We start from the raw sequence: 24,802 nt of genomic DNA on the forward strand, positions 1-24,802 counted from the left end.
TCTACACCTTCAGAACAATGAATACATGTGGTAAATGTTCATAACTGACTTGAAGAAGAAATGCCTAACAGCAATTAACTCCTTTATTTTGTTTATTCTGGCTGGCCCTCATAACAGCTGGAGATGGATGATAATGAATTTCTGTAGTGTCTGAAAAAATAACTTGCCTGACTGGGGTTTGAATCCAGAATCTCAGGAGGGGGAAAGGCAGAAGCTACCACTCCACTATCAAGACCAACATAAGACTGGTCTTATGCTGGTCTTGAAAAAACTGAAAAAAACAGATTCCATAAGATAAAACATATAAAATTTAAAAAAGGAGATCTGTCAAACAACATTTAACAATATGATGGATATGAAATGGAGATATAAAAGATGTAATCATACCTTTTACAATCTTTCAGACTTATGGAGGATGTTAGTCAAAGCTATATAAGAAATTATTATCATAAAAAGAGTGTAAACCTTTTAAGGCCTTAAAAGTATAAATAACTTTTAAGGCCTTAGGTAATCAATAAAATAACACATCCAGGCAAGCAGAATTGTAAATTAAACACTGAACAAGTAACACTGCTAAAGGGAAACTACCCTAAAATTAAACAGAGTTGTTTTATTTGGAGATCTTTGGGAACAAGTTTATTGAATGTAATTTGAACTACTGTCATTTAAACCTACTTCAAAACACTTTTTCTTTTGTAATATATTAATGCACAAGAAATTGAGGAAAGGTCTTTTGTACTCTGGACCAAATTCTGTAAAACGGAGTTTAGAACCTAGTAGGTATTATACTGCATTACAATCTGCTCAAACCTTTCATGTCTAGCCATAGGTAGTCAGTTGATGATGAACTGTTTCACAAAACAATCAGACACATTGGAAAATGAACAATTTAACAATTTAAATGGACAATGAATAATTTACAAAAGCAAAAACAAAAAATAAAAACCACAATCACAAAAAAAAATTATTAAAAAAAGACCTTTTCAGATAACAGGTAACATTTTCTATCTCTAAAAGCATGTATTTGAATTGTAATTCTTAGATTTACATGCCACAAGTTTAACAGCTGAATCTCCAGCTTCAGTTACCAATTGTTTTATTAAGATTAAATTTCATTTGTCTTTCTGTTTTGTTTTACTAACATTACCTTTTCAACCCTACATGAGCGGCGATGTTTTACGGCTGCAGGTGGAAGACATTTTAAAAAAAAGTTCACGCAAAATCTATTTGACGTAATTAAAACATGAATTCACGCATAAAAACAACAAATGCACTGTGTTTTTGTTGAATTCTACCACCAATCTAGTTAAGGAACACTTTAATTATCTCGCGATAAAAATCTTAGCGAAAGCAGAACAAGTCTTACCGAGTGGACTAGAATTTGCAAACTATAAGTGATGATTTTGGTTATATTTTACATCGAGTTCTTTTCATCTAAAAGACATTGAATAATAATAATAATAATAATAGTAACAGTAGTAGTAATGTTTTCCATCCGCAAAGGGTTAAATTTCATTAATTATTACTTTTCTTAAGTTTAATATTTTATTATTTATATGATAAATATATTTACAGTAAAAATATTAGATTAACACTAATTGTATGTAACACTTATTTCAATAAGTATAAATTCTTTGAAGAGGCATAAATTCTACAATATTATATATTAATTATGAAAAAGGTAACAGTTAATTTATTGTAATTGTGATATTAATTCAATTTAGTAGGAATCAATTACTTGTCTATATGTGCCCATTGTATCGGGTGAGTCACGTAAAACCTTCTGATACAGTGTCAGCCATTCGATACAAGACCGTCTCCTCAGTCATCTGACACTGTGTCAGAAGATGAAGTTTTTCGCACATGCATATTAGTTGAAGATCACTGACCCACTCATAAGTCTTCAGCCTTTCCCTCTTGTTCAGTGTCTGTAGTGTTTGTCCATCATGGTGTATTCAATTGAGCAGTGTGTTTTCATTGTGTAGGAATATGGTCACACAACTTCAATAAATTTAGTTCATGAAAGGGACGTATACTAAAAGTAATGTTCAAATCAACAAGTCAAGATTTAGTGAATAAGTGGCAAACAGCCAACTCTGTTACCAATATGAAGAGTAAAACAACAAACTGTTCAAACTTCGGAAGTTGTTGCTGATATAGCGAATCATATTGGAAGAAGTCCTCACAAGTCAACATGACAATTAGCCCAACAAACAAGAGTTTCTTGAACATCATGTCTGTATGTACTTCATGGTTTATAAATGAAAGCCTATTGTGTAAGTATTGTGCATGAATTAAAACAATAAAGATAAACAAGTAAATTACTACCAATGGAATGTACAGAATATTAAAAAAGGATTCCTTGATCCTTTTCTCTTCATTTTAACAGCTGAAGCATGGTTCTATTTATCAGGTTATGTTAATTCTCAGAATATGTGGCAATGGGCTACACAAAACCCAAATGAAACCGATCAGAAACCATTCCATGATTTAAAAACTGATCTTTGGTGTGCAATTTCTGGAAGCCGAATCATCAGATCAATATTGTTTGAGGAGATCGTTAATACCGACCTCTATTTACAACTGTTGAAGACTATGCATAAGTTGACTCCAGAAGACCTTTCTTATGTATACTTCCAACAAGACTTGCTAGGTTACTATGGGTTACTTTAATTTTTGTTTTTGGATTTTTTATTTTGATTATTATTTGAATTTGGATTTAATAGTAATTTTTTCTAATTGGTTTTTTTTATTTTTCTCTTAATTATGTACATATCGTTTTGCAGAAAGTTTTCCTGAACATGATTTGCTGCGCTGAACTTTGTGTAGCGCTGGTGTGCATTTATATGCAAGTAGCACTTATATGCGCCGGTAACAATTTTATTTGCTGGTGGTGAGCATTTTGAACAGAGACTTTTAAAATTATATCGCAACATTGCAACCTTTTTTTTTTGTAAAAAAAAAAACACTGTTATTGAGAATTAATAAATGTAAGTAATTTAATATTACTTTTTGCTTTTCATTTTTAAATTTTTATTTCCTGGGGCCAGTTTTAGTTGGCCACTCTGTATTACACTACATGATTCTATTTTAACAAAAGTGATGAAGAATGAGACTAGATGAATGAGGGAGTAAACTTGTGCTGGTCATTGCATGGTGAACAACAAGCTTTTTAAGTAATTTGAAATGATAAAAGTTAGTGAAGAAGACAAAATAATTAATGAACAGATACATTTTACATCATTTTAAATATCTGGAAGAATCATATGATCTCTAGTTTCAGAAACCCATAATAACATGTACCATCAATTACATAATTTATCAGAATCATGTATAGCCCTATTATGCCAGGGAAAATGGAATTATAATGTAATTCATTATACTTAAGAACAGCTTTTGGTTAGGTGACTTTAGAGTAATTAACTCAGCGTCAAATAATGGGCAGGCAGGAGTAGGTTTCGTGATGAACAAGAAGATAGGGAGGAGAGTGGAGTATTTCAAGGCGCATAGCGATAGAATCATTGTAATAAGGATAAAATCAAAACCTAAACCGACCACGATTGTTAACGTCTATATGCTACAAGCGCCCATGATGATGATGAGGTAGACTGTGTATACGAAGAGATTGATGAAGCAATTAAACATGTAAAAGGAGATGAAAATTTAATAATAGTTGGAGATTGGAATGCAAGCATTGGAAAAGGCAAGGAAGGAAATATAGTGGGTGAATACGGGCTAGGCAAAAGGAATGAAAGAGGGGACCGACTTATAGAGTTTTGCACGAAGTATAATTTAGTAATTGCCAACACCCAATTTAAAAATCATAATAGAAGAATATACACTTGGAAAAAGCCAGGCGATACTGCAAGGTATCAGATAGATTATATCATGGTTAAGCAAAGATTTAGAAATCAACTCGTTGACTGCAAAACTTACCCTGGAGCAGACATTGATAGCGACCATAATTTCGTGATAATGAAATGTAGATTGGGGTTTAAAAACCTGAAGAAAAGGTGTCAGATGAATCGGTGGAATTTAGAGAAGCTTGAGGAAGAGGAGGTAAAGAAGATTTTTGAGGAGGACATCGCTCTTGCGATGTCCTCCTCGCAAACTCAGGCGGAATAAAGAGAACTGGTAGAAAACCTTGGGTTTCAGACGATATATTGCAGCAGATAGATGAACGTAGAAAATATAAGAATGCTAGTGATGAAGAAAGTAAAAGGAACTATCGGCAATTAAGAAATGCTATAAACAGGAAGTGCAAACTGGCGAAAGAAGAGTGGATTAAAGAAAAGTGTTCAGAAGTGGAAAGAGAAATGAACATTGGTAAAATAGACTGAGCATACAGGAAAGTTAAGGAAAATTTTGGGGTACATAAATTAAAATCTAATAATGTGTTAAAGATGGTACACCAATATATAATACGAAAGGTAAAGTCGATAGATGGGTGGAATATATTGAAGAGTTATACGGAGGAAATGAATTAGAAAATGGTGGTATAAGAAGAGGAAGTTGAGGAGGATGAAATGGGAGAAACAATACTGAATTTAAGATCTGAATTTAAGAGAGCATTAAAAGATTTAAATGACAGAAAGGCTCCTGGAATAGACGGAATACCTGTAGAATTACTGCGCAGTACAGCTGAGGAAGCGATTGATAGATTATACAAACTGGTGTGTAATATTTATGAAAAAGGGGAATTTCCGTCAGACTTCAAAAAAAGTATTATAATAATTATACCAAAGAAAGCAGGGGCAGATAAATGTGAAGAATACAGAACAATTAGTTTAACTAGTCATGCACCAAAAATCTTAAATAGAATTCTATACAGAAGAATTGAGAGGAGAGTGGAGGAAGTGTTAGGAGAAGACCAATTTGGTTTCAGGAAAAGTATAGGGACAAGGGAAGCAATTTTAGGCCTCAGATTAATAGTAGAAGGAAGATTAAAGAAAAACAAACCGACATACTTGGTGTTTATAGACCTAGAAAAGGAATTCGATAACGTAGACTGGAATAAAATGTTCAGCATTTTAAAAAAATTAGGGTTCAAATACAGAGATAGAAGAACAATTGCTAACATGTACAGGAACCAAACAGCAATAGTAACAATTGAAGAACATAAGAAAGAAGCCGAAATAAGAAAGGGAGTCCGACAAGGATGTTCCCTATCTCCGTTACTTTTTAATCTTTACATGGAACTAGCAGTTAAGGATGTTAAAGAACAATTTAAATTCGGAGTAACAGTACAAGGTTAAAAAATAAAGATGCTACGATTTGCTGATGATATAGTAATTCTAGCCGAGAGTAAAAAGGATTTAGAAGAAACAATGAACGGCATAGATGAAGTCCTACGCAAGAACTATCGCATGAAAATAAACAAGAAGAAAACAAAAGTAATGAAATGTAGTAGAAATAACAAAGATGGACCACAAAATGTGAAAAGAGGAGGAGAAAAGATTATGGAGGTAGAAGAATTTTGTTATTTGGGAAGTAGAATTACTAAAGATGGACGAAGCAGGAGCGATGTAAAATGCCGAATAGCACGAGCTAAACGAGCCTTCAGTAAGAAATATAATTTGTTTACATCAAAAATTAATTTAAATGTCAGGAAAAAGATTTTTGCAAGTGTATGTTTGGAGTGATGCTTTATATGAAAGTAAAACTTGGACGATCGGAGTATCTGAGAAGAAAAGATTAGAAGCTTTTGAAATGCGGTGCTATAGGAGAATGTTAAAAATCAGACGGGTTGATAAAGTGACAAATGAAGAGGTATTGCGGCAAATAGATGAAGAAAGAAGCATTTGGAAAAATGTAGTTAAAAGAAGAGACAGACTTATAGGCCACATACTAAGGCATCCTGGAATAGTCGCTTTAATATTGGAAGGACAGGTAGAAGGGAAAAATTGTGTAGGCAGGCCACGTTTGGAATATATAAAACAAATTGTTAGGGATGTAGGATGTAGAGGGTATACTGAAATGAAACGACTAGCACTAGATAGGGAATCTTGGAGAGCTGCATCAAACCAGTCAAATGACTGAAGACAAAAAAAAAAAAGAACAGCTAAATTAAAATGAAGGAAAATCAGTATTTCTAAATAATGCAATACAAGCTATTTTTGTGAATAGTGTTTTTCAATTACTTTAACATAATTTGTTGATATTGTAAATAAACATAAGAAATCAGATTTCTTATCCAAAATCATAGAATAGTAAATAGTTGGTAACAAAGTATCACTAAAATTAAAATGATTTAAAAACACTGTTATTATATAATCATTTATTTTTTTCATTTCATTAAAAAAGTTGAAGTATTCTGCTCACTGTAACCATTTTAATAAACATTTCATATATAAATGATAAAATAATACGTATATTGTTATGTACTTTTTCATAAAATTAAAATCTAATTGCGTATCGTAAGTATTTTTCTTCAGTAACAAAGTATATCAGCTATAATTTATTCGTACCGCATAGTAAATGAAATATGTTACCCGTAATTTCGGTTTAGTCCTTCAATATGCATCTGTATTCTTGTGTAACATATATTATTAATTAGTACTTTACTTAATATATTAAAAGTTTTCTCTTTAAACAAACATCAGTACACGCAGAAGAAAAGGTCCAACATATATTAACTATGTTAATTCACTACATTAAACATTTAAAAAAATACTTTATTACTACAGAATATTTACTTTTAATAATAAATGAACTGTTCTATTATTTTGGTCAAAAACTACACTATCTATAAAATTATATATTGGAAAAATTATTTTATAATCAAGAGCTTGTAATCAGTCAACTGATTCTAAATAAAATATACTTGCAGAAGTAACAAATAAGGTGATAGTTAAATTTCTAGTCCAAGATCATTAGAGTCATGGTCGGTTGTAACAACACTGTTTCCATCTAGTATAATACTGGTTGCTGATGATGATGTGGACACATTATGAAGCTGAGTTGTGTACATCCCCACCACCTGAAAAATTTTAAGTAATTTAATTTATCTTATTTTTCTATAATTTAAAAAAACCAGCAATAAATTTTTGAAAAAACCTTTCTGGCTATGCTATAGATCTTTTTCAATTCAATGAATATATATTTAAATCTATTTTGGTTTTACTTAAGTCTTAATTTTTTGAAGCCAAGATTCTCAATAAAATAAGCACTAACCAAAATTTTTAGTAATAATGCATTGGCGTCCAATTTTTAAAAATGTTTTTGATTTTTTTTTTTAATCTTGGGATTCAAGCATCAGGGGCTTTTTTTAATGATTAAAATGCTCAATACAATTGATTTCAAATAAATTAAAAACATTTTTCAATTTAAAAAAAAAAAATTGGTAGTTTTCCATCAGTAAGGGGCATTAAGTTTTTTTGATTACTTCATTGTTTGAAGTAAAAAAGTAAACAAAATATATTTTGGGCATTAAAAATTTGAAATTGTGAAATTTTTTTCACAATTTCAGGTAAAATTAATTTTTATGAAAAAATTCCTAAGTGGTGACAATAAATTTAAAAAAGAATTATTTAAAACTGTTTAAAAAATGCCAAGAGATACAACCATAATTCTAAATAAACAAAGCTGTAATTTTCTAGGAAGAAGGTGAAAATTTTCTAGTTAACTTTATTCAAGAAATACTTAAAAAAATACTTTGTATGGGTTAATAAAAAAGTGAGATTTTTATAATTTCAGTGCAGTGGGTAACTTATGAGATGGATTTAAATTAAAAATACATTTTAAACATTTTTTAAAAACTAAAAAAATATATTTTGTTTTTACCACAGACCATTGGAGTGGAATGGGCAAACAAATTCTGCAATTGTTTGAAGCACTGTTGATGGAGAGAATATAGATACAAAAAACTCATTTTTCTGAAGCCAAGATATAGCTAAAAAAATATACAATGAAGTCATTCTGTGGGAAGGATAGTGAATATTAAATAAAAGTTTTAGTAATTTGTGATCTTGATAAAAAAAACTTCAACAATTGTAAGAAAACTTTTTTGCTGAAAGTCCCAGAAAAGATTACAAATTTTATTTTTCTAAACCACTCCCACTCCTTTTTCTAATTTTTAAAAAATCTAATATATCCTTTCATACTTACCTGTCCACCAAGTCTGAAGAAAATCAGTCAACAGTGTCCAAAGTTAAAAAACCAAATACCAAATACAGGCCAAAAAATTACATACTTACAATACTTACCAAACATCTATCAGACAAAAACAGAATTTTTTGTAAATTATTTACAATTTATTTAAATCTATTTTTTTTGTTAAAAATTAAAAAGTCTCCTAAGGCAAAACACTTAAAAAAAGACCAATTTTTTATATTTATTTGACCAATCAATATACTTATCTGTTACAGCTATAGCAGCATATAAAGCAAAAGATGTAGATTTCTTGTAGTGCTTCAAGTAAATAATTGCTGCAGTTAAGCAGTAGAAGCATCTGTAGTGAAAAGAAAACATGTTAGTGGGTAGAGTAGGTATGTTGGTTTTAAGGCTATTCTCATATTTCAGGTTAACATTTCAAAAACGAAAACTTGTTAAAAAAAATTAATTTAGCTCTTAGATAACAAATTATGTAAATAGCTTTTGGAAAATGTAATAATCGGTGTTTAAAATTAGATCTCCCAATCATGGTGTTAAGCTATTTTAGCAAAGCAGAAGTGAATAATTTACAATTTAAAAAAAAACTTGCAATAAAAATGAATGAAATAAAATTAAATGACTAAAAAGTTTACTTTTAAATAACTACCGCATTAAATAAAATAAGATAAACATCTTGAGACATATGATTCAGATTCAGTATTAGATTTCTAAAAAACTATAAAACTCAAAAATATTTATTTTATATTTACTGTTTTACTGAATTTTGGAGACTGATGCATAAAGTGCTCATTGAACACACTCTGCTTTCCATCATAAGTTAACTTTTTACAAACCAATTTACTTTATGCAAAATAAAGTTTGATTGTTATATGCAACTTCATTTCTCTACAATGATATAGAAAATGAAGTTACATTAAAATTAAAGATGACAATAATATATTATAATTACATAATTTAACAGGATAAACAAAATAGGAAAAATAAAACTTGAGGAAAAACTATAGAATTTTTCCACAGGAAAAAACTACGGAGGAATAAAGCTATGAACCGGTTCATAAATGTGAACATCTTAAGCCAGGACCATTAAGAGAAAATAAGTGAAATGAAATCAGTAGATTCACACACCTCTGAGATATGCAGCAAAAAGTGGCCAGAGCAATGGAAAGATAAAGGGTGGACTCATTAATGGAATAAAGTGGTCAAGACAGGAATAGAAAAAGAAGGTGAGTTCCAATCCACAGACTGAATATATTTTTGCACATCCAATATCTTATTGGTTTTATTTAATATAATTGCATTGAATTTTTATACTTGATGTCACACTGAAAAATCTACTACTTTTTTTTGACCAACATAAAAATTTAAATGAAAAATTTCTAAGATAACAATTTGTGTATGAATGTGTGAATATATGTATGCCGCTAAAGGATCTCAAAAAAAGAAAAAGAAATTAAAATCATTAAGGAAGAAATAAAAACTTAAGGAAGGATTTTTTGCTGCCTGTAAGTTTTCCCACATAATATGAGATTTATCTCTAAAATTCCTGAACTTTTTAAATAATGCTCCTATTACTTTAGAAGCTGTCCCTGCCTTGTCACCTTCAAATTAGTCCCCTCCATTTCTGACAAGATATCTTTCATCCTTAGAAAAAATTCTGGAACTCTTAATTCGAGATAGTCTGCAAGTTCAGCTAGTGAATTTTCAGTTATCTTTAATTTTTCAACTTTATTTTTAAATTAGGGGATGAAAAAAGGTCTGATGGTGCAAGATCAGATAAATAAGGAAGGTGTGGATGACAATTTTCTCAAGTTTCCCCAAAATTGCCTAATAAAAATTTGTGCATGAGGAACTGTCAGCATGGAGCATACATCATAAAATTGACTTCCAGCTTCAACCCTCTTTTTTCCGAAGACATTTAATACTTCAAGAAAATACTCTTTATTTTCACTAGCTTGCCTTCCACGGGTAATTCATGAACAATGTAAACAATGTCCTCACACTTGATAAAAAATCTGTCAGTATGACTTTAACGTTTGACCACTCTTGTCTTGCTTTATTCAGTTATGGGAACCCTTTTGCCATCCATTGTTATGACTGAGCTTTTGTTTGAATAATATTAATGGCATAAATACATCCATATCCCATCTCCAGCAACAATATTTTTTTTTAAGTTTTCATTAATGTTAGCACGAATCAGAAGCTTTTGACTTGGATTAATTTGTTTCTGGGTCGTTTGTCAGCCAAAAGGCAAGGCACAAATTTGACTACAATGTGACTCATGAAGAAATTTTATTAATTTCACGGACAATTTTTTAATTCTTACTTCTTCAACCGTTAACAACAGTTAACTGTTTCTGCAAACAGTTAAACAACACAGTGAATGAATTCCTTAACTTTTACAACAATTTTATCAATTACGGATATTGGGAGAAGAAGGATCAACATCAATTGAACTGCAGCCATCTCTAAAATGTTTCTATCATTTGAACACTTGAGTCTGGTTTTAACCTCATCCATATGTCAACTGAACATTTAAAATGTTTTATCAAAGAATTGTTCCAGTTTAACTCAAAATTTCACATTAATTTGTTGTCAGGAAATCATTCATTTTAAATGAAGTAAATATCACATGTTTGTTTTTTTACGAACAAATAATAAATGTTTGTTTATAATAAACAAATTTAAATTACTTAATCAAAAAAGTTCACTGTCGAAGAAAGGTGGCATGCAATAGTACAAACAAACAAAATCATAAACCATTCACTTTTCTTCTGTTGAATTTCTGGGCCCAACAATCAAAATTTGATTTTATAAATGCTCAGAACTTAAAAGTCAACAAGCTTTATTTAATATTTTTTAATGCAATAATACTTCGTATCATGCAAATTAATCTGAACACAGGGAATCTTTTCTTTAATTCTAAATTGTGGCTACACTGCTTGACCACACCCTTTCTTTTAAATTGTGTGTGTAATGTGGGGTTATTGTTCTTTGGTTATTTAACAATTTTTAAGTTATAAATAGATTTCATTTTTTATTATAAAATCATTTTTTTCTTTGTTTGTCTTGAGTAAATAATAATGGACAAAATAATAATAATAACTCCAAGAAAGTGCTTGAAAATTGTTTCTCTTTGTGGGCATATTGGTACGATATAACAAAAAATATTTTCTGACTGTGGTGTTGGATTACAGACAGTAAATGTTATTTTAAAATAATTTAAGAAATTGATTCTTTTTCATCTCAAAGGAAAGGTAAATGTGACTGTAAAAAATGATCGACTCCAACACAGGACCTTTAGGCCTTTAGGATCCTTTAGTGAGAACAAGTAAACATAACCAAAATTAACTGCTGTAGACTTAATTGATAATTAGCAGCCAGTGGACCAGATTTACATGTAACAACTGTTAGATACTGACTTCTTGCAGCTGGACAAACAGCTGGCTTAATATCAGTAATGTACAAAAAAGGATCTTCTGGGCCAAAGTAAATGCTAACTAGAGAAAACTGGAAAAATGTTTTGTTTTCTAATGAGTCACATTTTTATGTTCAGGGGCAAAGGGTTCCATACATTAGGAAAGCAGCAGATGAGAAAATATCATCAGCTCACATCCAACAATCAATTAAACATCCCCAGAAAGATGTTTTAGGGTTTGTTTCATATCTGAAGACCCTTGTTCATTACTTCCAGTGGATAGTATGTTGAAAATAGATGTTTATATCAAGATTTTGAAGGAAAGGGTTATGACACAACTTCAAAACAAATTCGCACAAGGCATCAGAGTGTGCCAACACAAGATTTAGTGCCATGCACAACTACCAAAAAAGTGGAAAATTTTTTCGAAGAACGAAACATTAAAGTGCTCCTGCGATTAAGAAACGCCCCACACTTAAGCTCAATTGAAAATCTTTGGACAATAGTCAAAAAACAACTCTCAAAAATGAATTGTATTACAAAAATTGACCTCATTAAAGCAATAATGCTGGTATGGTTTCATGATGTAGAAATAAAAAAAAATGTGCAGTATGCTTGTTGAATTGATGCCAAATCATGTATGTGAAATGATTAAGAATAAAGGAGGACATATTATTTACTAGATATTAACAAATTCTACAGGTATGATTTTTTTTCTAAATAAAGTTACTTTTTGTTAAATAAAGTCTGTATTCAGATTAATTTTCACGCTATTGTAAAACATACAAATATAGAGAAAAGTATTATTTATGTAATGAGTAAAAATTTAAATGTAAATCTTGTCTTTGATTTGATTATGTATTAATGAAAAGCTGCAGCAGAAGTTTTTAGTGAGACACTAAATTATATGAGCATGAGACACTAATTCTTTCCAAATTTAGCTTTAGTGTTCTTAAGAATAACAAGCATTTCACAGCATGGTTCCAAGGAAAAGAAAGGAACAAAATGGTTTCCTGTTGCCTTTTTCACAATGTTATAACATACAAATTTCATAAAAATCCAGATGAATGTGAATTCCTGAAGTATAACTTCACTCTGTTATAAAAGAGATTGACTGTATAATGTACATTATTAATAAGCAAAACTAACTAATGCCTTTTGCGTCTCCGGTACACTTCATGCATTATAGTCAGAAGAAAAATTGAAACACATAATGAAGTGCAACACTAAACAGATAAAATAATAAAAAACAGCATTTTTTACAGGCCTCAACATTCTTTCCTGCCTCTAATTATCAAGTATGGTAATAATTAACTTTTTTTTCTTTTACATTTTATATCTTATATATTTAAAAAATTGGGCTAAAAATCTATTTCCAGTCCATGTGGGTATTCTACTGCATAAATTGGCCTTTTTTTATTCTGCTCAGATGACCCAAAGATATGTCATCAAGCATCACTGAACTCTAAACTCGAGTCCCACTCCGAGAATTTTTCAAAAAATTCTCATCTACTACTTAATTGAGGAACTTACTGAGGTTATTACTCACAGGAAAATCACTTTGAATATCTACTGATGCTTGATGACATATCCGCAAGCGTTTTCGAGCAAAATAAAAAAACATCAACCCGATCCAACCAATAGAACATCTAGACAGACTGGAAATAGGTTTTGAGCACAAATTTTACCTATGGTAGGAAAGGAAAGAGAAAAACAAAGGGGTTGGGAGTGGGATGTGTAGTAAATGGAAGAGGTTTATAGCCTATCTTTTTAAATATACAAGGGTAAATCAAATATAACCAGGATTTTTGTTCCCGAGTGTCTACGGTTGGTAGGACTGGAACCACACTTCTAGTATGTTTGGGTGGGATCAATAGGAGTAGGGAGAGCCGGCCATTTCACACTCCCAACCAATTCATCAGTAATGCTCATGATGTCAGAGCAACAGGTGCACCCCTCCACTGCACAACGCATAATTATAAAATTTCTTGCTTGTGAAGGAGCTTCAAGCAATGGAAATTTTCCAGAGATTGATTGCACAGTTTGTGGACCAAACATTGTTAAGGACATGTGTTTACCTGGCATAAAGAGTTCAAGGAAGAACAAAAACGAGTGGAAAATCAGGAACACAATCGCTGTCCTTGAACCAGCATTTCAGATGAAAATATTCGCGCGGTTTGAGACATTCTTGAAGATGACCGATGGATGAGAGTATCTGAAATTGCAAAACAGGTTGGAATAAGTTATGGGAGCTGTCAAGCGATCATCACAAATGACCTACAGTTCCATAAAGTGTGTGCCAGATGGGTCCTTCGCCTTTTGACCATAGATCAGAAGTTGGGACGTTTGGAGGTCTGTCAGAGGCTTTCAGCATGGTTTGCGAAAGGTGATGCATTTTTGAGTCGGATCGTCGCCTGCAACAAAACGTGGGTCCACCGCTACACTACCTAGTCAAAACAAGTCAGTATGGAGTGGTGGAAAAAATGGAAGGCAGCCCCAGTGAAAGCCAAGACTTGAATGTCAGCTGACAAGGTTCTTTCAACTGTTTTTTTTGACCAGCGAGGCATTTTGCCGAGTGATTTTTTGCATGAGTGATGCGAAATTAATGCTGCTTACTACTGCGAGCTGTTGAACAAGACGAGGGCTGCATATCACTGCAAAAGACGAGACCAAGCGATTCGAGAAGCCATCCTCCTCCACGATGCCAGGCACCATACTGCAGTTCTAACAGTCTCAAAACTAATAGAAATGCACAACTTGATCATCCTTCCTACAACTCAGACCTCGCCCTGTGATTTTCATTTGTTTGGGCCGCTTACTCTAGCCAAGCTCTAGGAGGGCAATGATTTGAAGATGATGAGGGCATGGAGGGATTCATGGGCAATTGGCTCCTGACACAATCAGCTTCATTCTACAATGCTGCGATAAAAAATCTTTCTTCTCGCTGGGAAAAATGTATTTCTAAAGCAGGATGTAGAAAAATAAATTATATCTGCCTTTTATGTTTCAATAAATAAATTTTTTTAAAAATAAAATTCTATTTATATTTGATTTACTCTCGTATAACATTACTTTGTAATAAACTAACACTGTGAAGCAGCAAAGGGCCACTAGTATTACCTCAAATGCTTCCCTAACTCATTTTTATCTCTCCAAATAACTACATCATAATCATCATTTTATCATTATTTTCACTCCTTAAATGCTTAGTCAACTCTCAAATTTGTCCTTCGATTCTTAAACTGCATCAAATATAGGTTGAAAAGCAAGGTAGCAGACTAAATCATGTCTCCTACCTGAATTACAAGTTTTCCCTTTCTCACCTTCTATTCTTATTACTGTTAAAACACATACACACATACATACACAAATAAACCGACCGGACTTTACTCCCTCTTTACAGGAAATTAGATAAAATACACCAATTTAAAACTTACTAATCTTTCACAAATAAATCTGTACTAAATGTAGCTGGCTAACATACATAACATACACAAAAATATCAAAATACTTATTAATAACAGGCATAGAAGACAAAAAAAAAAGAACATAAGAAAAAGAGGTGCAGTCTAATCAAACAATAGGGAAGTACATGTCTCCTGATTAAAAAAAAAACTGTTTAATTTTTTTCTTTTTTTTAACAACACAAAACTAATTTGATGAAGAGAAATTGCTATAAAGTACTTTTTGAGCCATTCAAGCTAAATCAAGGTAAATTATAAAAAATATTTCCATATTATTATAGTATTAGCCTAACGTGCTTTACTACAAATTATTCATTTAACAGATACATGTATTAAAAGGATCAATAACAGTAACTAGAAGTAAACATGTAACATAATATTAGTGAATGTATCACAGTAAAAATTTTTCTGAGAGAAAGGTTTGTTAATCACCTGTACAGTAGCACTGCTTGCAGTAGGTACTAATGAAATAGGTACCTCTGAAGAAGTAATAGGAAACTGTGAAGTAGATAATGTTGCAAGATCAGTTGTATTATCTAACTGCAACTGGTAGTTTTGCAGTTCAGGTATCACAGGACGTATCTGAAATTACGTGAATACACATAAACCACTACTATTTGTTAGTGATTAAATTTACAAATGAACCAACAATATTAACAATAACATTTGTGTTGTTAATTTTAATTTGCATTAACAGCAACTCAATCATCAAGTGTTGACCATACACCACAATCTCTTACTCAAATAAAAATAGCATAGTTTTTATTTCAGTGATCACAGGAAACAGGTTTGTTAAGGTTGAATTTGGTCATTAGACTATCTTACTAACTACACAAATCTCTAGCTTCTGCAATTTTCTCTTTTTTTTTAATGGCCATTTTCTAGTTAAGAAAAACTTTGTCTTAACCTAAGTTACAATTTATAGTATTTAATAAGGGATTTGTTAACATTTTTTCTGGTAACATTAAATGTATTCAGTATACACTCAATGTATTTGTAACAATACATTCTACTTTCCATAGCACTTAGTTATGATGCAGTGTTGGGCAGATAAACAGTATGCATTTGTAATTAAAGATTCTATAAAATCAGTTACACTTTATATTGACAATCGTGATTTCAACACCACTTATATATATACCACAATGATTAGTGTTGCCAGTTGATTCCACTAAACTCTGGGTCACTAGTTCAGCAATGAACAAGATTCTGATAAAGAAATAAAATTTACATACATTTGTAAACATAAGATGCGGAAAGAACTTCAGTAGTACAAAACACCAACAAACCAGCCCATTGTCATTAAGTTTTACTTCGCCTGTTGAACACCACTTTTCAAAGGATCCTTCATAAGGATTTATGCATATCTGTATAAAATTCAAGTAGTGTAGTCATTAAATGATAGTAATCATGTACTATTATTACTACTTAATTATATCACTTTTTGTTTCCATTTTTTGAATCTTATAAATATTAACTAAGACATTACTGTAATTCACATAATGCATCACACAATTCCACTTATGTGGTTATTTAAATAAAAAAGCACCCGGTCTGGACAACAAACAATTTTAATGAAATGAATCAACAATCATTATAAGCATTAGTCATCACATGGTGACAATATTATCCTCTGGAATAATCTGTCAATATTTCCTTGAGAACAATAATGGGAATGCTGTTACATCATGTCAAACTGACATGACTGGATAACTGAAGCGTGCTTGTATTCTCAAGCAGCAGACACACCTGAAATCAATCCAGACAAGAAGTTTCAATAGCAAGATGCAATCAGTCACGCAGTTAGCGAATCAATGAATCCAATTTTTCCAGACCAGTATCTACAGATACAGTAATAATATTCCTTGATCCCGAAGAACACCAGACATCACAGCATATGATTTTTATTTTATAGGGCAATTTTAAGAAAGTGGTGTTCAGTGATCCACCACATGAAACACTGAAGAATTCAAAGAAAAAAATTGTCACCAAATAACCACGATTACTGTAAGTATGTTGTTACACTGTGTGATAGAAATAAAAACTTAAACTGAATAGCATGTGAATCAAAATTGTGGCCACTTTCAGAATGTTGTGTTTAGAACTTAGAATGTTTTAAGAAGAGTTAAATAGTATTAAATAAACCACCAATTCATGTTAAAATTTATTTTTTAAATGCATTAAATTAAAACTTCAATAAATTTTTTTTGGCTCGCCTATTATCTTGTAAAGATCACCAGATTTGCAAAAGTTACATTGTTTTTTTCTTCTACAGTAATTTTATCTTCTTTCAAGGATGTCATCGAAAATTATAACAATACTTTTCTGAAAAAATTGACAATTTTGAACAGAATTGCCAGATTTTGCTACTTTTTTACATTACTGACATTTTTATAATAATCCACTGCTTTATGACTGCTCACTTTAATGACTTTATTTATTAAAAATAAGCCGGTGTTGAGGCGCTTACGGAGAGGTGATATTTATTTATGTTTATTTAGATGTTATTCCAGTATTACCATAGTAAATTGTTTATACATTTACCTTGACCCAAAATGTATCTTCCGTCTGTGTGAATCTTATGTTCCAGAATTGCTTTAAGTATTTCACTTGCACTGTATTTTGTACCCTGCAATATGTATTTTTAACAGTGCATAATACTATATTATTTTAGCAGATCAAGTAGTAACAATAGTAGAACAATTATATTAGATCTTAGGAGATACACTGAACACAGTATTAAATACTAGCAAACTGCTACTTCGCATAAAAACTGTTGTTGGTTGTGTCAGACTATTTTTGATCCCTAACTTACTTCAATCATCTTTTGTAATTTTACAAAATAGTAAAATTTTATAACTTCTAGTATGTTATTTTCATCATCTTAATATTTATTTCCTCATTCTCCTTTCTGTCAAACTTTGTTTTACTCTTATTTACTTCAAAAATTAATTTTTATTCTTGCAGTAAACCCATACTATTAGTTCCTCATTTTTGGTTTCTGTCAAAAGAACAATATCATCAATGAATCATTTTTATCTTTTCTCTGTGAATATAGTTACTTGACATTCAAATTTTTCTTTTAATTCCTGAAATACTCCATCTATAATTATACAAGTTGAAACCACACAGATCAGGATACTTTTTTCGCTTTCTTTATTCATCTTTTTTTACCACAGCTTACAAAAATTGGATATTACCTCTATCCCTATACTTCAGTCAAATTTTCTTTTAAACATCTCCAATTTTCAAATTTTAATCATTTTGTCCTATTACACATATTCAAATCCTTTCTCCAAATCTACAGATGCCAGGTAAATGAGTTCATTCATCTAAAATTATTCTGGGGGCCACAATGCCTCCCTTAGATCAAGCTTTCTGAAAGTGAAATATTCAACCAGTAATACTAATAAGTGTGTGGAGAAATGAGGTGTTTCATGAGAAATAATTTAGAGTAATAGGATAAGATGATGAGGCTTCAGTAACATTCACACACCTGCAACGGCAGTGGATATGAAAAATCTATGTTTTTTTTTTGGTTTAATATTGATCAATGCAATACAAAAACTATTACTGTTATTTTAAAAATTTGGTAGGATTAAAAAGAAAATTTCTAAACAGCTTACATGAAAAGACAAAATTTGCAAAAAACGAAAAGACAAGTTTGCAGCATAAAAGTATGAACTTTTTATAAGCATAACTTTCCTTTTTACGATAACTGATACATAATTTTTTACATTAATAATAATACTTTAGATATTATAATAATTTCTGAAAGATAAGGAAACAGTACTTTTATTGCTGAGATTATTATTTACACACTTATACAGAAGTTTGAATGGATTAAAAATGAGTTGCCACAACACTACTGAAAGACCAGTACAACGGACCTGAGTAATGGATTACTGCCAATTAGGAAAAAATAAAAAATATAATAATGGGAGGAATCCAGAAAGGGACTAGTAGAGGTAACAGGTCCGTTTAACTACCGTCTTTTGTAATACTGCCCACTGACACACCTCAACAGATATTCTTCCATGAGAAGAGTTACCGGACCCAGATTAGGAATGCATGGGAACAAAAGGGCTTGGTCAATTGTTCTCACGCTCAACTGGAGTCTGGTCTGGCAGGTAAAGATAGGAGTATAAATATTCCAGGGAAAACCAGTTGAAATGAATTCTGCAAAATCAGTCAAGTGAGACATTATGATGTCAGCTACGAGACAGTGCTACTAGAGGAGTTATTATATGAGTTTGAAGCGAGAGTATTCTGCGAGGAGGTCAGTGAAGGAACGAATTTCGACTGCAGGTTCGACGCTACTAAGGTGATGCCAGGGAAGCAGAAAATGTTCAGACCCCTGAAATCTCCCCCAAACACAATTTTTTCGGTCAGAAATTTCCCCAAAACTAAGGCAAGGGTGTTTATTATGTTTTATTGACCAATTTATTTAATGTGATGAGTTATAAAAAGAGAAGTAATAAAAATACATGGGTTGCAGACACTTAATTTACTCAAAAAATACAAAAACACTAGCTTGATGTTTGGTTCTTGGTTTTTCATATGGGTGTTTATTTTCAAAATGATTTCCAAGTTTATCGTATCTGCTGCGCCAGTCACAAAACGCACAGTTCACATCTTGCTTGCTTTTAAATGTCAACATAGTTAATTAATGTACAATTACGATATTTTATACTCGCTATAATGTATGTTGTGTAGATCACTTAACACTAGTAAAAGTCACGCGACTACTTCACTATTTAAACAAAACAATACGCTTGCAGCTGGCCAACTAATAAAAACAAAGAAACCCTAGTGCATACCCAAAAGAAACTAAACGAATAGTGGAGTAAGGAGACAAGACGCACTCATGCATGCAAACACTGGTGACCAAAATGCTCTTATCAGTAATACATCCCCCTTGCCTGTTTGATTTGAGTCTATGAGTCATCGCTTACAAGGAATGACGTTGCTACCTTTTTTCTAATACTCAATAGGATGAATGTTTCTTTTCAAAACTTGTTAAAAGATAAAATATTCTAGTTAATAATTGTAAAATGATGTGAATGTAATGTCAGTTGATATTTATGGTGTGATTTCTATTTTCCATGACTGATAAAAATTTCAGTGAAATTTCCCCCAAACCATGTTTGCATGTTCGGACATATTCTGCACCCCGGGGTGACACCATGAGTCACATTCCAGTACATGAAAACAAGAAATGGTTTGGTGAGTTACTGTCAGACTATAGGTGAAAGAAATAATGTATTTAATTTCATTCATAAACTGTTAGTGTAGTTTTATTAGTGAACAGCAAAAGTATTTGCAGTGAAATAACTTTATACTTGTCTCATCTATTGTACAATTATTGTTAATGCAAGACTAGTGGTTAAAAGTGTTAAGAATAGCGGTCATGCTAATGTCTTTTATCAATGGAACTGAATTCTGCTTTTCCTTATTTATCTACCGGTGAATAAATCCTGACAATTACTTTAAATTCTGTTTTGTATGTAATCACTGTTTTTTATTATTATTGTTTGCTGTTGTCATTATTATTCTGATTATTATTGTAGTTGTGGTTACTATTTTTATTATTGTTGTTTACAATTTTTATACTACTGTCATTATTATTCTGATTACACTGATAGACAAAAAAAAATTTGTTTAATGTTTCTCTCAATGTGATACCATTTCTTGAATTGCTTTTTCTACATACTTTACAGATCTATAAATACAATTTTTCTATTGTCCTTAGTTTTAAATAAATTACACTCCAAAAAAAAATTAAGGGAAAATATAGTTAAAATCTGTAAAATTTATAATTTTGCGTGGTCACACCTGTGTTAGAATGATTTCGCTGATGCTTTTCTTTTATAAATAGCCTTAGGCACATCCCAAATTAATGTCCAACAGTAAACGGCTAGCATGTTAGTATTCCATTTCCCTTTATAGTGGCTTTCCATCATCAAAATGTCTTGGTGGAAACGCTCACCGTGATCGTCACTTACGTCTCTGAGGTTGTCCAGGAAAAATCCAAATGTGAATAGAGGAAATGTATTTTCAAAGACATATTACATCCCATAGCTCTGTATGAAGTAAGAAGTTGATTAACAATATCATGGTAACTGTTGGATTTTAAACGTCTTTAAATGATGCCCAAGCTTTCTATATTATTTAACACTGAGTTAAATACATCATCTTTGACCAACTCTCTTATTTGAGGATCAATAAATATTCCTTCGTTAATTTTTCCTTCACTTACATTTGGAAATTTCTGCATGATGTACAAAAATCCGAGACTATCCTTCTTCATTGCTTTTACAAAAGTTTTCATTAGTTCTAGCTTGATATGGTGAGAGGGTAAGAATATTTTTTTGGGTTCAACTAAGGACTCATGAATAATATTTTTCCCATTTGGAGTTAAGTTGCCTTGTTTCTTTCACTCTTTGGTAACATAATATTTATCCCTAGCTCGGCTGCCCCATTCACAGAGAAAACACATATACTTAGTACAGCCTAACTGCATGCTTAACAAAATAGCTATAATTTTCAAATCACCACATATGTTCCAGCTATGTTTTTTATAATTTATTTTTTCAAGAATGTCTTTCATCACATTGTATATCTCTTTCAAATTAACACCATAAGTGATTGGTATCGAAGGACATTTGTTACCATTGCATAGTAGAACCTCTTTTAAACTATACTTGGACGAATCTATGAAAAGGCGCCAGTCCTCAGGTTTATGAACTTGTCCTAAGTGTAACATAAGCTCATCAATATCTGTCTAATAAACATAATTATTTTCATTAATAAAGTACTGAGAAAGTTCTTTTTGTCAGCTTTGAAAGCCCAAAACGTTTGTATTTTTTGAAGTAAATTCCAAGCTTGCATTCTTTATCCTAACACTTACTACAGCACTATTTATTTAACACTACAGCTAGATTTTTTGTTAAATTTAAATTCCTAACCGACTCATTTAATTCACCTTGTGATATAAGGTGTGGCTTATTGGAAGATAATTCAAAATTAAAATCATTGTTGTCTTCTTCAGTACTGCCTGATTCTTTATCACTGCTTTTTGAAACACACATTCATAGGGGGCTTAGGAACCTGCAATAATTTCACTGTGAGGTACAGGCCTGATTGCAGATTGCAATGAAGGATATTTTTTGCAGTATGTTTAGATTTTTTAGAAATTCCAGACACACTAGTTAAATAAATGTAACAATCGGTTACACGATCCTTTGGTTCACACTAAACCATAGGTACACCAAATGGCAAAGCCTTCCGTGTACCTTTCAGCTATACTCTTAAGTATATAGAACAATTAGTGCATACTATATGAGGAGCCCTTGTCTTATCCTGATCACCAATTTTACCCTTAAAGTACAAATTATATGCATGTACAAATTAATTACAGGTATAATGTTTTTTCTATTTGATTTTACAGTAAACTTATCAAATATATAACAAAATGCATCCACATCATTTACACAATTTTGAGCCATTACGGCACTGCAGTGTTTAACAAACTTAAGACAGCAATAAAATTGAACAAAATTAATTCATTTCTAAATCCACTGCTTAATACAAAAAACACAGCTGTGTTTTCAGCTACATGTTTTGACTGCACAGGCATGATTAATCTTGTCCATGAAGGCTCACTCTTAAGTATTAGATATGATGCCATAATATGTGACTATGATATGATTAAATTCTTTGTCTAGGATTGCTTATTTACAGCTTACAAATTATATTAACAAAGTTAAACAATAAAAAATGAGCTAACAAAATACCATATAGGACCTTAAAATGCTAACTATACGTTGAAAAATGAAAAAAATCCTTTAATTAAAATTGAAAATTTTTCAAAATTGGTGGGCAATAGAAAGATTCTGAGTTCATATTTGTTATCAGCATCAAAAAATAGATTAATGTTAGGAATGCATGTTAGGAAACAAAAATTATGTTTATTAGTGTTATTATTATGGTTGTGATTATTATTTTTATTATTGTCATTTACTAATATTATTATTATTGATTTGTCTTGTTTTACTTATATTCTTAAACCAACAATCTGTAATTATATAAACATTTGCAACTGTCAATTTCACAATATCCTGATCGAGCCACGAACAAGTGACAATAGACATATACATAAAAAAAGTTATTTACAATCCAACTGTTTAGAATGTTAAGATTTGCAAATTTTTACTGCAGTTTTCAAAAGCTTGATGTTTCTGGCATATTCACAAGAAGTCAACTACAAATGAAATGGCAAAAGAAAAACTGTGTAGTTAAAAAATATGCTCATTTTGTTTCGTTTCCAATGAAATATCACAAAAGATTTTGTAAAATTAAAATAGGTTTTATTTGAGTATTTTTCTTCAACAAGTATGATGTAGTATACTGAGTACTAAATCAATATTCTTATAGCCAATTATAATGTATTTAATTTTCCTTGTAACCTGATTATTATAATAAAATTAATAATAGGGGTTGTATATACTGACATTCTAAAATAAGAAAATATAGAATGTAATAGATATAGAAAGAGATGTTCAGGGAGAGCCACTTTAAGTACGAGGGTCATTAAAATATAAACTGGTATTTTACAGTGCGGACTGAGGAAAAACAGAGAATGTGATAGAGCACTGCAGGTAGTTAGCTGGATATGTATGAAGTGAAGCAACCAGCCAGTCAAGCCCGTAGGTCATGTTACCATGTCAGGAGCAGAATAGATGAGCAGGAGGTACCATCATCTGTTGCACAACAACTTATAATCAGATCTCTTGCCAACAAAGATGTCAAATCCTCTGAAATTTTGACTTTACAGACAGTTTGGAAATGCTATACTGTCAAAAACTCAAGTATTTGCTTGGGCAAAAAAATTTGAAGTGGCTGTGGATGCAGTGGTAAATGAAAGTCACAAATATCGTCCACAGATGATAACAACAGTCAGGTCGTTTATGACCTTGTGGAAAGTGATTTGGCTGAAACTGCATCAGAGGTGAGCATAAGTGTTTGGAGTATACATACAGTATTGTCAGACACTCCTGGATACGGCAGTGTCAGCGAGATGAGTTCCATGCCTTCTAACTGAGGTACAGAGCAATGTCTGGAAAGACATCTGTCCACGGCTTTTGAATTACTTTGTGGAAGAAGGAGGGATATTTTTGGACAGTATTATGACCTACGATGAAATGTGGGTCCACTACTACATCCAGGAAAGCAAGAGAACATGTATAGTGTGGTGGCAATTTTATTTTCGGAGTCAAAAAGTATGCTGCAGACTGATTTCCTGCATGAATGAAGGAGGATAAACTCTACATAATACTGCCACTTGTTGGATGATTGCAACTGGTTAAGGCTGGTTATAGCAACAAAAGACAACAGCAACTAATTCACAACGACCACTTTCTCCACAATGATGTATAGCTGCATATACAGCACTTCAGACTCAAGATAAACTTGCTAAAATTCATTGGACATCTTTTGATTACCCACTGTACAGTCCAGACTTATCACTGTGTGATTTCCAGATGTTTGGTTTCCTGAAAGAAGATTTAGGAGAGGAAAGATTAGAAGATGATCCTGCAGTCGAGCATTATGTGCGCAACTAGTTGTTGTGGTAGCCATCTTGCTTTTTTGACGAGAAGATCAGGAAGCTACCTATCTGGTGGAGAAATTGTATTTCTGCTGAAGAAATCTATGTAGAAAAATAAGGTAATTCATTTGTAATTTTAAATAATATCAATAAAGCTACATAAACAAACTCCAGTTTATATTAAAATGACCCTTGTAATAAAGC

The 24,802-nt window shown here is 31.5% G+C and overlaps 1 protein-coding gene across 4 annotated transcripts in view; it reads right to left on the bottom strand.

Moving 5' to 3' along the window:
* Positions 1–6,276: 6,276 nt before the first annotated feature.
* msl-2 (male-specific lethal 2) overlaps positions 6,277–24,802 on the bottom strand; it is a 29,800-nt gene continuing 11,274 nt past the window's right edge. The window contains exons 3-4 of one of the 4 annotated variants that reach the window (XM_075354327.1): positions 16,227–16,358; positions 6,277–6,979 (exon numbers count right to left, since the gene is read on the bottom strand). In XM_075354327.1, the coding sequence (XP_075210442.1) occupies positions 6,851–6,979; positions 16,227–16,358 (261 nt within the window). In that variant the 3' untranslated portion in view covers positions 6,277–6,850. Of the gene's footprint in view, positions 6,980–8,342; positions 8,450–15,423; positions 15,574–16,226; positions 16,359–24,802 lie in introns of those variants that run through there. The other 3 variants (XM_075354271.1, XM_075354382.1, XM_075354424.1) reach the window with 3 other exon arrangements.

This window comes from Lycorma delicatula, chromosome 1, assembly GCF_047948215.1.
Source record: "Lycorma delicatula isolate Av1 chromosome 1, ASM4794821v1, whole genome shotgun sequence".
Taxonomy (NCBI): domain Eukaryota; kingdom Metazoa; phylum Arthropoda; class Insecta; order Hemiptera; family Fulgoridae; genus Lycorma; species Lycorma delicatula.